The sequence below is a fragment of the Triticum aestivum genome, chromosome 5A (assembly GCF_018294505.1).
Source record: "Triticum aestivum cultivar Chinese Spring chromosome 5A, IWGSC CS RefSeq v2.1, whole genome shotgun sequence".
NCBI lineage: Eukaryota > Viridiplantae > Streptophyta > Magnoliopsida > Poales > Poaceae > Triticum > Triticum aestivum.
Window position 1 is genome coordinate 590,211,896 of NC_057806.1, and position 17,703 is coordinate 590,229,598.

The window sequence follows — 17,703 nt, forward strand, 5'->3', positions numbered from 1 at the left end:
TCAACTCGTCTGCTAATAACGATCAAGCAGTGGGGGCTCCTAAGGTCGGGGAAGGCTCTGATTACCAACTTGTAACGCCCTCGATGCGGCTATATCTCCCACGTGTCGAAGCACGACTTAGAGGCATAACCGCATTGAAAGCAATGTCGCAAGTGAGGTAATCTTCACACAACCCATGTAATACATAAGGGAAAGAGATACATAGTTGGCTTACAATCGCCACTTCACACAATACATGAATAAAGCATTACAACATCCAAATACAATCAAGGTCCGACTACGAAACCAAAATAAAAGAAGAATCCCCAAACGCGACAAGGTCCCCGATCGACCCCAACTGGGCTCCACTACTGATCGACTAGAACGAAACAACACAAGGGACAAGATCTTCATCGAGCTCCTCCTGAGCTTGGTTGCGTCCCCTGCTTGGTAACATCGGCACCTGCAAACTGGTTTTGCAAGTATCTGTGAGTCACGGGGACTCAGCAATCTCACACCCTCACGATCAAGACTATTTAAGCTTATGGGTAAGACAAAGGTATGAGGTTGAGCTGCAGCAAGCGACTAGCATATATGGTGGCTAACATACGCAAAAGAGAGCGAGAAGAGAAGGCAAGGCACGATCGATAAAACTATGATCAAGAAGTGATCCTAGAACAACCTACATCAAACTAAACTCCAACACCGTGTTCACTTCCCGGACCCCGCCGAGAAGAGACCATCACGGTAACACACGCGGTTGATGTATTTTAATTAAGGTCAACTTCAGGTTTTCTACAACCGGACGTTAACAAATTCCCATCTGCCCATAACCGCGGGCACGGCTTTCGAAAGTTCAAATCCCTGCAGGGGTGTCCCAACTTAGCCCATGACAAGCTCTCACGGTCAACGAAGGATATTCCTTCTAGCGGGAAGACCCGATCAGACTCAGAATCCCGGTTACAAGACATCCTCGACAATGGTAAAGCAAGTCCAGCAAGACCGCCCAATGCGCCGACATCCTGATAGGAGCTGCACATATCTCGTTCTCAGGGCAACACCGGATGAACACTATGTACAGCTAAAACCAGCCCTCAAGTTTCCCCGAGGTGGCGCCGCAAGTGGCTCTAGTTTGGACCAACACTTAGACAAGCACTGGCCCGGGGGGGTTAAAATAAAGATGACCCTCGGGATGTGCGACTCCCAAGGGAAAGAGGCTAGGTGGTGAATGGTAAAACTAAGGTTGGGCCTTGCTGGAGGAGTTTTATTCAAAGCGAACTGTCAAGGGGTTCCCATTATAAGCCAACCGCGTAAGGAACGCAAAATCCGGGAACATAACACCAATATGACAGAAACTAGGGCGGCAAGAGTGGAACGAAACACCAGGCATTAGGCCGAGCCTTCCACCCTTTACCAACTATATAGATGCATTAATTAAAAAAGATATATTGTGATATCCCAACAAGTAAACATGTTCCAACAAGGAACAACATCTCCATGTTCCAACAAGGAACAAACTTCAATCTTCACCTGCAACTAACAATGCTATAAGAGGGGCTGAGCAAAGTGGTAACATAGCCAAACAACGGTTTGCTAGGACAAGGTGGGTTACAGGCTTGGTTCAACAATATGGGTGGCATGATAAGCAAGTGGTAGGTATCGCAGCATAGGCATAGCAAAAGAGCGAGCAACTAAGCAAGCAAAGATAGAAGTGATTTCGAGGGAATGGTCATCTTGCCTAAAATCCTGCAAGGAAGAAGAAAGAGTCCATGAAGAAGACAAACGGACGTAGACGAACGGGTCCTCACAAACGCGACGTTAACGGAACCAACCCGAAGAAGCAACACCGGAAAGAAGCACACAACATAGTAAACAACCAACACAACAACATGGCATGATGCACAACAAGTATGATGCATGTCCGGTTTAAAGAGGGCATGGCATGGCAAAATGCACAAACAACACTACAAGTTAAATGGAGCTCAATATGCAACTCCGTTGCATATTGACGAAACACCACGTGACTTATTTAGTTCGATCTTGTTTATGTTCCCAACAATATTAAATGTCGTTAAACATGGCAAGAGGGGAAGCATGATGAAACTATCTAATCTAGGCAAGTTTAAATGAGGCCGGAACAACAAAACAACAAGTCCGGAAACTCCTCATATGCATATTATAGATTTGGTATTGTTCTGCCCTAAACACAATTTTAGAGTTGTTAAGCATGCAAAGTGAAGCCACCATGTTAAACTAGGCAGAAATCTACCCCATTTACATATAAAGTTTATTTAAAATGGAGCTACGGTTATTTAGTTATGAAATAAATCATTTTAGCAAGTTAATTAAGCAAGTTTAAACAAACAACATCTTAAGCATTTTAAACATAGATGAAAGCTGGATATTATGAATCTAGACAAAATTCTAAACAAGTTTCATATATAAAGTTTTTACATATGATACATGGTTTGAGAGTTATTATATGCATGAAGTATAGGGTCCAATCTGTAAATATGCAGTGCACTGGTTTATTAAGAAAATTGCAAAACGGGAAAAAAACAATATGGGCCGAATCTGCTAGCCCAACCGTGTACCCGAGGGGGCACTGGGAGTGGCCTCACCATGGGCTTCGGCCCAGCTGGAGGAGAAGCAGGCCGGTCGGATGAGAGGGTAGGCCGGGTGAGGCGAGCTGGGCCTGCAGCGGGGTGGCCCACCCGGTGGATCTGGAGGTCAACGGGCGCGGCGCCGGGCCAAATCCAGATCGAAGCGAGGTGGCGGACCAGGCGCGGGGTCGAGTGGAGCTACGTGGGTCAACGGGAGTGAGGCAGGGTCAAGGCGCTCGAGCGGGACGAGCGAAACTCCTCTGCTTTCGAGCAGAGCGAGCAGGTGCCGGCGACGAAGGACTTGGCAAGGGCGGCGCAGAGGCTTGGCGGACGGCCGCATGCTCGGTGCGTCGGCATCGGAGGTCCATGCTTCGGGTGCCCCTGGCGGCTTGCTGGTTCATGTCCCTGAAGACAGAGAGGGGGAGAGGTGAGGCGAGGGAGAGAACGCGAGGAAGAAGGAGATGGCAGGGCGCGAAGGTCGACTTGCAGGTCATCGGAGTGGCTAGGCGAGGAGGAGGTCCTGCAGGGGGAAGAGCAGCTCAGGAGCGCTCGGAGTCGAGCTCGCGCGCGAGGGACTTGACGGGGAAGTCGGTCTGATGAGGAGGCCGGGACGACGCTTCGGGAAGAAGATGGCAGCGGGCGGAGGCGACCACCGGTGACGCGGGAGAGGCGAGGGAGGCCGGACGGAGCAATGGATCCAGGCGATGGGGCGGCTTCCTTTGGTTCCCCTGTCCAAGGCGAGGGAGAGAGAGAGTTACGAGGAGAGAGAAGCAGAGGAGAATGAGAAGAAGGCAGGAGAAAGAAGGGAAGGGGAAAAAGGCGGCGCGGTGGTGCTTGAGCACCGGGCAAAGTCGCCGGCGTGGCGAATAGCAGCGCAGGGAGACAGGGTCGAGCGCTCTTGCTCGGGGCCTCGGCAACAACTTGGTGGGATCGAGGGGAGGAGAAAGTGGATCTGGTTGGTTTGGCACGGAATGCAAGGAGGAGGAGGGCATCAGGTGGCGGCGCGGATGGACCGATGGGACAAACGGGCTAAAATCTAGGGATTAGTCTAGGGTTGTTACTATATATAGCAAGCCGGATGGGTTTAGGGGGGTATAAGGTCCCTCCGATCGTAATCGGACGGACGGGGAAAAATAGCTTAGGTAGCCCAAATAAGGAAACAGTGATATTTTGTAGATGTTTGGGGATGATCCGGACATAAGGGTAACGACTGTCCGGGTCGGGTCCGGGACAACTTTCGACGCGCGCGCGAGGAGGGCCGCGGGCTGACGAGAGAGGTTAGGTTGGAACTTGTGGGTTGTACAGAAGGGCTCGAGCTGAGAGAAGAGAAGAGAGAGAGGCCCGACGACTGTTTCCGGAGACCGAAAACGTCCGACGTTAGACCGGCTAAAATGCCGCTATAGTTATCCGTTGGGGCGTCAAACGGACTCCGAACACGATGAAACTTGGCAGGCGGCCTACCTACAACAAAACAACACCGCACGCCAACTTTCAGCCCATTCCGAGAACATTTTCCGGCCACTTATAACATAATATTTCGGACATGCCGCGGGCGCGTGCAAGTGTGTCTGGGCTCAGAACGGACAACGGACGAAACTGGGAGACCCGGACTAATGCAAGGTTTTGAAAAACATGATGATGCAATGCATATGATGACATGACAAGATGCAACACGCAAGCAAAAGACAAGGCAACAACAGCGAATAACTGGAGGACACCTGGCACATTGGTCTCGGGGCGTCACATGCCCGCAATACAAAAATATTCACGAATATAAAAGATGTTCATGAATTTAGAAATGTTAGTGAATTTCAAAAGAAGTTTCCAAGTTTCTAAAATAATCATGAATTCAGGAAAACATGAATTTAAAAAAATTACCTATCGACCAACGTAGGAGCGCCGCGTTCAAATGCTAATAGGCCCAACCGCAGCCCACATCCGATCCACTTCCTAACATGTGGGGCCACGAATACATGAAATAACCTCGATGCACCAGGAGGCTCCATTCATATTCATAGGGAGCTTAAGTAAATTATATCATTACATTATTAAGAGATTAATTGAGATTTATATATTTGTGAACATCCTTCTGTTCCTGCCCATCAGATAAAGCATACAGTACCTTTTTTTTAGCAACAGATAAAAATTCCTGCCTTTGTGGGCTACAGACAGGCCATCAATTTGGTGGGGTTGCTTTATTTTTAGAAGGCTTTGGTGGGGTTTTGGTTACACTGGGCTGTGCGATCCATTATCCTAGGCCCACGAGGCCTAAACCCAACCCCGAACTCCCCGAAATCCCCCCAAAGCAGTTTTTCTTTATCCTCAAAAAGAAAAACAGTTCTTCTTTCTCTGCAAGGCAAGCGGCGGCAGATTCAAGACCAGATACCTGGTCCAGAATCCAGATAGCCACCTTCTTCTTCCTCTGCAAGCCGGGGCAGATTCACCCACTCCGTACAGCAGTATTCCCTCGACCTCGCCCTCGCCCCAGCCGACCGGACTGGGAAAGCGAGAGCGAGATGCCGACGCTGACGAAGCTGTACAGCATGAAGGAGGCCGCCCTCCACAACACCCCCGACGACTGCTGGATCGTCGTCGACGGCAAGGTAGCGCCTCCCTCATACCCCTCGCCGCCGATCTGGCTTCAGCAATACTGCCCCTAACATCGGTAGGTAGGTAGGTAGGGTCTAGGGTGTATGGACGCGTTTCGTTGTTGCTAGTTGGGCTTCGACCCCCGCCCTTAGCCTGTTCGACCGAATGCCTGGGAGATCCCGCGCTCGCTTTGTTAGTGAGAAGGCTGCAGGAATCGAAACCGAACGTCTCTGCGAGTGGCGTGGCCTGCTAGTCACCTCGTGGGGCAGTTGTGCTGGGGTATCCTCTGTTGAAGGCAACCACAGCAGATGCCTCTGTTGAGGGCTTTGAATCAAATAGAATTTGTGTCAGCAGAGAGTAGATACGCATTACAATACTACCTGGCAAATATGTTCCACTACTCTGATTCTGTGGCGAGCTCATGCCCTGTTGATGAATACAATGCAGATTTATGATGTGACCGCGTATTTGGATGACCATCCTGGGGGTGCTGATGTGCTGCTTGCCGTGACTGGTACTACTTCTCAGTTCTCACCTCTTGTTTTCATGTTCTTGTTCAGCACATTTTAGTTTCTCATAGGCTGTCTGCTCATACATGATAATCTGTTTCAAGGTATGGATGGCACCGAGGAATTTGAAGATGCGGGCCACAGCAAGGATGCCAAGGAGTTGATGAAAGATTACTTCATTGGGGAGTTGGACTTGGACGAAACACCTGACATGCCTGAGATGGAGGTTTTCAGGAAAGAGCAGGACAAGGACTTCGCCAGCAAGCTGGCGGCTTACGCTGTGCAGTACTGGGCCATTCCGGTAGCAGCAGTTGGGATATCAGCCGTGCTTGCTATATTGTATGCTCGAAGGAAGTGATGATCGGTTATAGGTTGATTGAAGGACCATTTTGGGGTAACCAACACATTTATAGCTGGTTATGGATGGAGAGATTATGTACTTCTGTCCAAAGGGGAAGACACATTGCTGTATTGAGCCCTTAGGTACTTGAGTCAAATATTTGTCCACAAAATTGGTGGTACTATTTTGTCAATATGTCATTCAATGGATAGATTCATTTCAAGACCTGAACCATGTGTGTGATGTAAACCCTCTTACGCCTTGAGGCAGCTGCTGGCGCAGATTTCTTCCGTGCCATTATTGCTTCTATTTTTGTTATTTTCGTGGGATGTGCCACGGTACTGCTATTTCTGAATATTGTGATTTTTCAATCCCTCACTTGCTCCTGAATAACCCTGAAGACTTTTGTGTAACTTGTTCTTTTGTAACTTTCAAGATGCAAATTGGGATTTGTTGGCCCCTCCTTTTGAGTCGACATTTGTTGAAAGCTTCCCGTGCAAGCATTTCATCCATATATTTTCCTATTCGTTTTTCTTCCCCTTGTGTCACCTCACAAGGTGTAGATAGTTGGGCAGTAGACTTCAGAAAGATAGCAGGTAGCTTTTGCCGCCCCCTCTCTTGATATTTCTAAACTGGGGTTGCTTCGCCATCACTACGTAATACTAGTTGAAGAAATTTTATCATGTGCTACTGCTGTGCTTAGTAACCTAGCACCTGGGTTCGACACAGCCTCTTGGCATTGCATTGTGCAGATAAGGCTTGCCTCAATGCCTTGTATAATCCTTCCCCAGGTGTCACCTGGAAATGTACACCTTACCTGATAGTATTATGCAGGGGTATCACTTGGAATTGATGGTGTTGCTTGAAGGCAGAGCAAAAACCAACATGTGGAAGGTGGTGCTGAGCTTCTCAACCTGGGGCTTGCTTGCAACTGCAACCAGCCAACAAACCAACAGCTACGGGTGAACCATCTCCCTGATCCTTCCATTGCACTGCATCTTTGACTCCTCATGGGTATATATATGCCAGGCCATAGGCAGCATATGTCTACTGATCTCTGAGACTCGGCAGAGGCAACACCGTGAAACTTCCAAGCCGAAGCAATATCATGGCTCCCTTCAACAATGGCCGATCATGCTTTGTTGCAGATGATGATGTTTCTGAGGGCTCGGAAACAGCGTCCTTCATAAGGTAAATTGTTTCCAGGATTTTTTATGCTACTATATATATCCTGATGTGTTCTGTAATTTGTACTATAGTAAAGTTGTTATGTTTCGGTTTCATTGCTCTGAATGATACAAGCTTCTCTTGTTTGATTAGTAGTAACATTGCCTGATGATTATTGTTGAAGATATTTTTATATCATTGGGGAGGTTTCTCCCTGAAGGGGAGCCTTGGCGCAGTGGTAAAGCTGCTGCCTTGTGACCATGAGGTCACGGGTTCAAGTCCTGGAAACAGCCTCTTACAGAAATGTAGGGAAAGGCTGCATACTATAGACCCAAAGTGGTCGGACCCTTCCCCGGACCCTGCGCAAGCGGGAGCTACATGCACCGGGCTGCCCTTTGGGGAGGTTTCTCCCTGGTTCCATTACTAGAACAAAATTTGGATAATTGCAGTCAGTTTTATACGGCCTCATCTCAAACAGAAAAATCATTTAGTGCCGTCGGTCTGTTCTCCAAACTAACAGCAGATGAGCATACCATTTTCTCTCAGAAGAATGAAAAGTAGACGGGCATGTCTTGTCGTCGTCAAAATGGTGCTATTTTGTGGCACAACGGCGCAGCATACAAGCAGCTTACCTCTTTGAATTCAGAAGCAACTTTTTTTTTGGAAACAACGAACCTCCCTCGTCGGTTTCCACTAGAGAAACCTAGAGTCTTACAACATTCGAAGAGAGAGAGAAAGCATAAGAACACCTGGAGCGATATACCCAGGGCAGTTTGTGCATCATCAGGCAAACTAATATATATTAGCTTTCAGGTAACTGTGCAGGTCCTGAAAACCAGCTCACACGCAGCAGTTTCTTCAGAACTTTTAAGCAGGGCCTTTTGGCACTCACACACAAACTGGAACAAGCCTTGTAAAGCAAACTAGAGAGGTTATCACTCAAGGAAGAAAGAAAACAAGAAGGCGGTGTAGTAGAAATCATCCACCCGTGATTCTGGGAACCGTAGGGCCCCATCCATGGCTTCTGTTGTAGATCTCCCGCACCACCTGCCTGATCTTCTCCACAGCGAGCTCAATGCTTCCTGCTTTCAGGTTTGTCTACAAGATTTTCCAGTTGGTGAGATGACTGCAAATATGGAAGATAACTGGTGCAGGATCATTAGGCATTTTCTTATCAAAACATGCTGCATTTCTGGTTTTCCATATTGTCCACCATAGAGCAGTCCCTCCCATCATAGCCATTTTTCTTTTGGCTGGGAGGGAACTGGTCCGGTAAGCCAGAAGTAAGATCGTAAGATCATGAACATCATCAGGCGTCTCACAAGGTCAAAAGCACAGAGAATCACATTATATTCAAACAGCAAATGTTTGATGAAGCAACCCGTTAAACGTAGCAATCAGGAAGACAACCTGGTACGTACGTGGCAAGCATGCTCGTTCACTACTGCATTATTGCAATTTTCTAAATTCATAGTGTGCAGATAGAGAAGAACCATTTCATGCCTCTTTTTGCTGTACATTATGGTTTTATGATCTTAGGTACGTTTCTGTTCAGCCTAGCCTGAGTGTTGTCCTGTGCTTCTTTTGATTCTTGTTAACTCTAGCACTTGTTTCGAAAACGAGAGGGATCAGGAAAACAATGCTAGATTATCTCAACCAACAGCATCCTCTCGGTTTAACAAATTGTACAAAACATTATTATGTAACTCATACAATCACTACAAGAAAGGCAGTCATATGATTCAATTAAAATGTCTGCGTCTGCTATAAAATACAGAAGGTGCAACCATAATTACCTAAATTTGAGTAACTAAGTTCACCAAAGTTTCATGGCCAGTATATACCAAAACAAGAAATACATTTTCAGCCCTTTTTAACTTACAAAACACACACACGTATCAGCTTTCCTCAGCGCGGCACCCGTGTCTTCTATGCAACCGTGGAATGGAATGAACAAATGACCTGTTGCCGCGCACCTCATGGAACATGACAGCGACTTGAAGCTCGCTGAATCTCTTGGTCTCATTTCATCATACGTAATAAGCCAGCAAAGTAGACAACACAGTCCAGAACACCAATAGTGGGAGCGTCCATGGTTGTTTTGTCAGAGGGCTTGCACTAGGCAACCATGGATAGTCATCGGGAGATGGCATGACACAGTTATCACCATTGAAGTACACACGCCGGGGAAACGCCCATCCTTTTTGGAAGGTGAAAGTCTCCGAGTCCTTCCGCATGAGTAGTTCTGACTGCGCGTTTCCAAGCGGGCCAGCTTGATTGAGCAAATCATTGTAGAACTTCATTCCCCAGAACATTGCGGTGTCATCTGAAATGGGAGGGATAAACACGTCAGATAGGAGGCACATCTCAAGTCAGAAACTAATTAAAACAGTTCACAAGGTGACTTACTTATGCGGCCTCCATATGGGGTAAGTGGCTTATAGTTGAAGCTGAACAGCTTTGTGATATTATCGAAGTTAGGATGCTGGGCAACCATGTTCCAGTCTGTATAATTCATGCGGTAGTTGAAGTTTGTGATGGTGACTTTCACTCTCCAGTAGTCCTTGTAGTTGAGCTTCACATGCCAATGGATTCTTATCGGGCACATGTGGGAAGTACATTGGACAAGAGGCTGGCCAGTTAATTTGCCAGGGCCATTGATGGCAGATTGTAAATAAGGCGAATTGTCACTGTAAAATGGATAGGATTAGTAAGGAATTTGCAGAAGGTTGGAACCTTAATAGGAAGCATAGTAAACAGTAATAATTATTAACTCACTTTACACAGCTTCCTGGACGAGTAATATTGTTTTGGCAGCCACAAGAGCACGTTGGGCAGTTCACAATAGTGTCGTTATAAAACGATGAGAGAGATACACAGCAGGTGGGAGTCTTCTGAGCAAGAAATTGGGAGTATGTGCAGGTTACATTCCACGACACTGCCAATAGAGAATTTCTTTTGTTAATACCCACTAAATAAAGAACATTGTCAGCAATAAAGAATAAAAACTATATGGAACCAATCTGATGTTTCCTGCATTTGAAATCCATTATTTGCAAGTGAACAAAACTAGTTAAGATATTATCAGGCTTAGTGGTGGCTTATTTTCAAATAAATATGAGCTAACATCGATCCTAGGTGATGAACTCATCTCCTCTCGAAAATGAATCACTTCCGATTTCAATCGTTTCACTCCTTTCAGTCTTTCACTAATCCTACACATATTATAACATAAAATTCATTCACAATTAAGGAGCAGAAACGTACAAAAGTGGTACTAAGATGTGTTTAGCTCAATTAGTGTAGCTTGCTAATGCATTTGCGCAAAGTATTAAAGCAATATAGAGCAAGCAGTGAAGAGCAATAAGTGGGCAACTTACTGAGAGCTTGGGTTACCCTGCGCCCGTCTGACGAGTAATACTTGGTAGGCCTGCCAACAAGAGCACGCCCACATGTGTACCCCGGACCTGGGGCCCTAAGGGTGAAGTTTTTCGGCATCTTAACCGTCTTATTGGTAGTCCCAGCAAGACCTACACTAATCTGGAAGGAGGATGCAGCATTTCCTGGGTCCTGGTTAAATGTCTTTATAACTCCTGCCTTGCAACAATTGGCAATTTGCTGGTTGAATGGGGTGCCCGGAAGAAGATCGACAATCGTTGGATCTCTCTTGCAGCAATGGGGAGGGGCACTCTTGAATTTTGAGCAATCACCCTGCTCAGTAGCCTGAGCCCCCACCATCGACCAGATGACCTCTTTCTTTGCCCATGACCATCCCAGCTGCCACCCAGGTGCAGGTATGTGTCGGAACTGCTGGTAGTTGAACATTGTCACTGTTGCCTGCACATGATAAGTTTGGGAAAAAAAGATCATGATACAAGTAGAGGTGACCAGATATCCAAAATCTGCTGGTAATTGTACTTGGTGGCTACTATATTGTTTGTGGCAAAGTTTGTAACCAACTATTAGCCATGCTACTTGTCAAGGTCAAAATCATGAGCTAATATAAATATATAATACCACTTGGCATGAGTGGTGAGCTATCTCAAAAACAATGAAAAAATAATATAAATATATAATAGGCTAATAGGTTGAGATGAAAGACAGAGCTGTTGATGTGAAGAGGTGCTACTTACCACATAACCATCAGGAGTCCACGAAATAATATCCCATTTTATGGTGATGTTGCCGTTTGGATCCAGCGAATCATAAGCCTCTGCGTGAACAAACAAACAAAGGGTGCATACATCAGATACATACATGGAAAGAAACTAAAGAGAGAAGTTGAATTGACACGCTAGATGCACTCTATGTTACTACTACTTCTACATCATAATTGCAGTTTGCAGGATTTATCCAGTGGATACTTTCTAGCAGCAAAGCAATTGGTCGATATGTTTGTACTGATCCGCTTCCCTCCTGGACAGATCTATCGCCGCAGAGCTCGCCACGAGCAAGTGTCAACAAGATCGGCAGAGTGGCAGCGGGGAAGCTTGACAGATCGCTCGTCTCACAGATAGGAATAGCTTCCTAATTTGGCTTCAGAACTCGGACAAGCTCTAAATGAACGGACAGGACTAACCCGGTGGGATCAAAATTAGAAGCCACCGACACCGACAGCACTAACTAAACGGGAGGGCGCATTGACCAGCGCGCGGAGCAGAACCCGTGCGACCGCCTCGTCTCACCGATGCACCGCGGCGATCGGGATCCGTTTACCGATTCGCCGGCTCCAGGCACGACGACGAGGAACGAGAGAGAGGGAAGGACCGGGCGGGCGGGAAGGAGAGGAGCTAGCCGAACCTGTGGTGGCCGGTGCGGAGAAGAAGAGCACCGCCGCGAGCAGCACGGCGCAGCAGGCCGCGGATCTGGAGCTCCCGGCGACGCCACCAACCGGCGCCATTTCCTCCACCGACACTCCCCAGCAGCAGCTGCAGCTACCCACCCACCGATCCCCGCTCCGCTCTGCACGGCGAGGAATGCGGCCGCGCCCGCCGAGGAAGGGGGCAGCTGGAGATCTGAGGCGACTGAGCAGGTGGTGGTGGTGGAGGAGGAGGGAGTGGGACTTAAAGCATGTGCGGCCGCGGCCGTCTCCCCAGTTTTTACTGCGACGAGACGAGACGAGACGAGACGCGCTCCGTCTGCGAGTCTGCTTGCTCCCTCACGGACGCTTCCTTGCGCGCCTCGGTGGGAATTATATCGCGGGGAGGGGGCGCCTTTTTTTTCTTTCCTCACCCGCGGATGTGACGGCCCAACCTCCGAGGTGGTTCGGACCGAAATGCCCTCCGCTCGTACAGCTGTTCCCTATTGGGCGATGGATGTCACTCGTCGGGAGCTGGGACAGGGACTGCGACCTCTGCCCCGGCCATGGCGCTCGGGAGTGGATCCTTCTGCATGAGCGAACTTTGCTAAATCTGACAAAGTCCCATGCCGAAACATAGCACATGTTTGAAACAAAAGGACCAGACACACTCAGTTCTGCATCGGCAAACTTTGCTAAATCTGACAACGTTTGGTGTCAAAATACTAAGGCTAGTTATAGTGGGAGTAACTTAGCTAATAACATAGCGCATTTAGAATTTTTTTTGCCAATGAGTAGTAACATTACTGTAACATAGCGCTTTTCAAAACAATATGAGTCTACAAGCTAATAAATAAAGTCATCTATGCTACTACTACTACCTTACTTGGCACTATGAAGGTAGTAGTAACTTCCCTTGGAAGTGAGGGGGCTTCCATGGCAAGTTGTTACGGTGACGGCGGTGCGAGGTATCTGATCGGGACTGGCCGGGATCTTGGAGACGGGGAGATGTGCAGCGCTACGGATGAAAATCCTGTTCGGTTGTAGTCGGACCGGCGTTGATGGCACCTGCGGGTGTCGTTCACCTTCCTGGAGGCTTCGCCGAGTGCAACGCCATCTTCCTCGCGACCTCGTATCGGCAGCTATCTCCGGGGCGAAAGCCCTGATTCGTAGGATCCGCATGATGGCAACGTCTTTGAGGTTGTTACTCTGTTGGGAGCATTGTGCTGGGAGACTCAAGGTCCCATGATGTGCTCCTCCGGTGTTCACCGCTGCCCGAATCTTTCTCCTCTGGCGCCATGTACGGTCGTCGCTGGCTATTTCAAGGAAGCTGGAGTTGCTGTTCTTCAGAGGTCTTCAGTGTCGGCCGAGACGCGGCGAGGGGCTCGGTGTTGGGTAGGCTTTTTGTGTCGTAGTTGTGTTGTTGTGTTTGGTTGTCCTTGTACAAACCGGGTGTGGAGTGGGTCGCCTTCGAGTGGTAGACGTTGTTGTATGTCTTATTTCTCTTCTTCTACAAAGCTAAGGTACGCAATTTGCGTATCCTCGAAAAAAACTTAGATTAGTATGCATGACACTCGTACAAGTTACTCCCCATTATGACCAGCCTAACATGTTCTCCAACACAACTCGAAGAGACGATCTGTGGCGTGTAGGTGCGGGGGCCGCATGACTGCATTGACAATTGGAAAGTGATTTTGTGATTAGAGTTTAGTTAATTAATGCAGCTTTTGGTATAACTTTTGTCAGAGAGTGTGTGCCCCACACACCCCACCTTTAATGTTTTTCCTTTTGACTTGTAAATCTGAATCTATTATATCGTTTGAATCAAAAGTCTAATTTATACCGCGTTTGCATATTCATGTTCCTTGTGATGAGAGCTTTGAAACAAGCTCACTTTTGAATATGTTTTGACAAGTTTTAAAAACCGCAGCAGGTTTCAACTACTAAAACTTGATGGAGCAAATGATGAATTCAGCCAGTTTCAAAGACTAAAACATAAACCTTAAGCTCTCAGCTGGAAACCCGTAAAAGCAAACGAAATTTGATAAAACTTGGTGAAACTTTGTAAAACATAATATTATGAGTATCAAGTTTTAATATTTGAAACTTGATAAAAACAGTAAAAGGTGTCTAAATGTATTCAAAATTGGTCTTGTTCAAAAGTACTAGTTGCAGCGAACACGAATATGCCAACGGAACTTAATTTGGACTTTTGGCTTAAAAGATACAATAGTTTCATATTTTGAGATCAAATGAAAAGCATGCGAGGTGGGGTGGGTGACGCATGCAACTTTGCCAAGAGTTATCATGCATTGACCCCAGTGCAACGATTAAGGGCAAACTGCACAAACTAGTGCATCAATCTTTGAAGCAAAATGGGTGGCCGCATGCATGTGTGGCCCCTGCGAATTTTGGAAGCACTGCACACATGACCCCCTCCCCCCCCCCTGCGCGCGCTGAAGATTATGCATGTTGGGGAACATAGCAGAATTTTAAAATTTTCTACGCATCACCAAGATCAATCTATGGAGTCATCTAGCAACGAGGGAGAGAGGAGTGCATCTACATATCCTTGTAGATCGCGTGCGGAAGCGTTCAAGAGAACAGGGTTGATGGAGTCGTACTCGACGTGATCCAAATCACCGATGACCAAGTGCCGAACGGACAGCACCTCCGCGTTCAACACACGTACGATTGGGAGACGTCTCCTCCTTCTTGATCCAGCAAGGGGAAAGGAGAGGTTGATGAAGATCCAGCAGCACGACAACATGGTGGTGGATGCAGCAGGATCCCGGCAGGGCTTCGCCAAGCGCAAGCGGGGAGAAGAGGTGTAACGGAGGGAGAGGGAGGCGCCAAGAGCAAGGGGTGCGGCTGCCCTCCCTCCCCCTCTTTATATAGGGGCCTTGGGGGGCGCCGGCCCTAGGGAGATGGATCTCCAAGGGGGCGGCGGCCAAGGGGTGGCTTCCCCCCCAAGCCAAGTGGGGGGTGCCCCCACCCCTAGGGTTTCCCAACCCTAGGCGCAGGGGAGGCCCAAGGGGGGGCGCACCAGCCCACTAGGGGCTGGTTCCCCACCCAACTCAGCCCATGGGGCCCTCCGGGATGGGTGGCCCCACCCGGTGGACCCCCGGGACCCTTCTGGTGGTCCCGGTACAATACCGGTGACCCCCGAAACCTTCCCGATGGCCGAAACCGGACTTCCTATATATAAATCTTTACCTCCGGACCATTCCGGAACTCCTCGTGACGTACGGGATCTCATCCGGGACTCCGAACAACTTTCGGGTTACTGCATACTAATATCTCTACAACCCTAGCGTCACCGAACCTTAAGTGTGTAGACCCTACGGGTTCGGGAGACATGCAGACATGACCGAGACGCCTCTCCGGTCAATAACCAACAGCGGGATCTGGATACCCATGTTGGCTCCCACATGCTCCACGATGATCTCATCGGATGAACCACGATGTCGAGGATTCAATCAATCCGTATACAATTCCCTTTGTCAATCGGTACGTTACTTGCCCGAGACTCGATCGTCGGTATCCCAATACCTCGTTCAATCTCGTTACCGGCAAGTCACTTTACTCGTACCGTAATGCATGATCCCGTGATCAACCACTTGGTCACATTGAGCTCATTATGATGATGCATTACCGAGTAGGCCCAGAGATACCTCTCGGTCATACGGAGTGACAAATCCCAGTCTCGATTCGTGCCAACCCAACATACACTTTCGGAGATACCTGTAATGTACCTTTATAGTCACCTAGTTACGTTGTGACGTTTGGCACACCCAAGGCACTCCTACGGTATCCGGGAGTTGCATAATCTCATGGTCTAAGGAAATGATACTTGACATTCGGAAAAGCTACAGCAAACGAACTACACGATCTTTGAGCTATGCTTAGGATTGGGTCTTGTCCATCACATCATTCTCCTAATGATGTGATCCCGTTATCAATGGCATCCAATGTCCATAGTCAGGAAACCATGACTATCTTTTGATCAACGAGCTAGTCAACTAGAGGCTCACTAGGGACGGGTTGTGGTCTATGTATTCACACATGTATTACGATTTCCGGATAACACAATTATAGCATGAACAATAGACAATTATCATGAATAAAGAAATGTAATAATAACCATTTTATTATTGCCTCTAGGGCATATTTCCAACAGTCTCCCACTTGCACTAGAGTCAATATTCTAGTTACATTGTGATGAATCAAACACCCATGCAGTTCTGGTGTTGATCATGTTTTGCTCTAGGGAGAGGTTTAGTCAACGGATCTGCCACATTCAGGTCCGTATGTACTTTACAAATCTCTATGTCTCCATTTTGAACACTTTCACGAATGGAATTGAAACGACGATTGATATTCCTGGTCTTCCTGTGAAACCTGGGCTCCTTGGCAAGGGCAATAGCTCCAGTGTTGTCACAGAAGAGAGTCATCGGGCCCAACGCATTGGGTATGACTCCTAGGTCGGTAATGAACTCCTTCACCCAGACTACTTCCTGTGCTGCCTCCGAGGCTGCCATGTACTCCGCTTCACATGTAGATCCCGCCACAATGCTTTGCTTGCAACTGCACCAGCTTACTGCCCCACCATTCAAAATATCCACGTATCCGGTTTGTGACTTAGAGTCATCCATCTGTGTCGAAGCTAGCATCGACGTAACCCTTTACGACGAGCTCTTCGTCACCTCCATAAACGAGAAACATGTCTTTAGTCCTTTTCAGGTACTTCAGAATATTCTTGACCGCTGTCCAGTGTTCCATGCCGGGATTACTTTGGTACCTTCCTACCAAACTTACGGCAAGGTTTACATCAGGTCTGGTACACAGCATAGCATACATGATAGACCCTATGGCCGAGGCATAGGGGACGACACTCATCTTTTCTCTATCTTCTGCCGTGGTCGGGCATTGAGCCGTGCTCAATCTCGTACCTTGCAATACAGGCAAGAACTCCTTCTTTGACTGATCCATTTTGAACTTCTTTAATATCTTGTCAAGGTACGTACTCTGTGAAAGACCAATGAGGCGTCTCGATCTATCTCTATACATCTTGATGCCTAATATATAAGCAGCTTCTCCAAGATCCTTCATTGAAAAACACTTGTTCAAGTAGGCCTTTATGCTTTCCAAGAATTCTATATCATTTCCCATCAACAGTATGTCATCCACATACAATATGAGAAATTCTACAGAGCTCCCACTCACTTTTTTGTAAATGCAGGCTTCTCCATAAGTCTGCGTAAACCCAAACGCTTTGATCATCTCATCAAAACGAATGGTCCAACTCCGAGATGCTTGCACCAGCCCATAAATCGAGCGTTGGAGCTTGCACACCTTGTCAGCATTCTTAGGATCGACAAAACCTTCCGGTTGCATCATATACAATTCTTCCTTAAGAAAACCATTAAGGAATGCCGTTTTGACGTCCATTTGTCATATCTCATAATCATAGTATGCGGCAATTGCTAACATGATTCGGACGGACTTCAGCTTCGCTACGGGTGAGAAAGTCTCATCGTAGTCAACCCCTTGAACTTGTCGATAACCCTTAGCGACAAGTCGAGCTTTATAGATGGTCACATTACCATCCGCGTCTGTCTTCTTCTTAAAGATCCATTTATTTTCTATGGCTCGCCGATCATCGGGAAAGTCAGTCAAAGTTCATACTTCGTTTTCATACATGGATCCTATCTCGGA

General features: G+C 47.5%; 2 protein-coding genes and 1 long non-coding RNA gene across 3 annotated transcripts; 2 read left to right on the top strand and 1 right to left on the bottom strand.

Moving 5' to 3' along the window:
* Window positions 1-3,286: 3,286 nt before the first annotated feature.
* Window positions 3,287-6,285, top strand: LOC123107840 (uncharacterized). Its single transcript, XM_044529747.1, has 4 exons — window positions 3,287-3,537; window positions 4,939-5,185; window positions 5,619-5,685; window positions 5,785-6,285. The coding sequence occupies exons 1-4, from the start codon at window positions 3,287-3,289 to the stop codon at window positions 6,036-6,038; spliced, it is 819 nt and encodes a 272-aa protein (XP_044385682.1). The 3' UTR covers window positions 6,039-6,285.
* A 792-nt stretch (window positions 6,286-7,077) lies between these two features.
* Window positions 7,078-8,143, top strand: LOC123105057 (uncharacterized). Its single transcript, XR_006450634.1, has 2 exons — window positions 7,078-7,211; window positions 8,001-8,143. It is a non-coding gene; the product is annotated as an uncharacterized lncRNA (long non-coding RNA).
* A 763-nt stretch (window positions 8,144-8,906) lies between these two features.
* LOC123105056 (COBRA-like protein 3) lies at window positions 8,907-12,351 on the bottom strand. The gene is made up of 6 exons (XM_044527035.1): window positions 11,988-12,351; window positions 11,321-11,400; window positions 10,568-11,024; window positions 9,966-10,125; window positions 9,597-9,877; window positions 8,907-9,513 (listed from the first exon to the last, which is right to left on the bottom strand). The coding sequence occupies exons 1-6, from the start codon at window positions 12,085-12,087 to the stop codon at window positions 9,218-9,220; spliced, it is 1,374 nt and encodes a 457-aa protein (XP_044382970.1). The 5' UTR covers window positions 12,088-12,351; the 3' UTR covers window positions 8,907-9,217.
* Window positions 12,352-17,703: the final 5,352 nt, after the last annotated feature.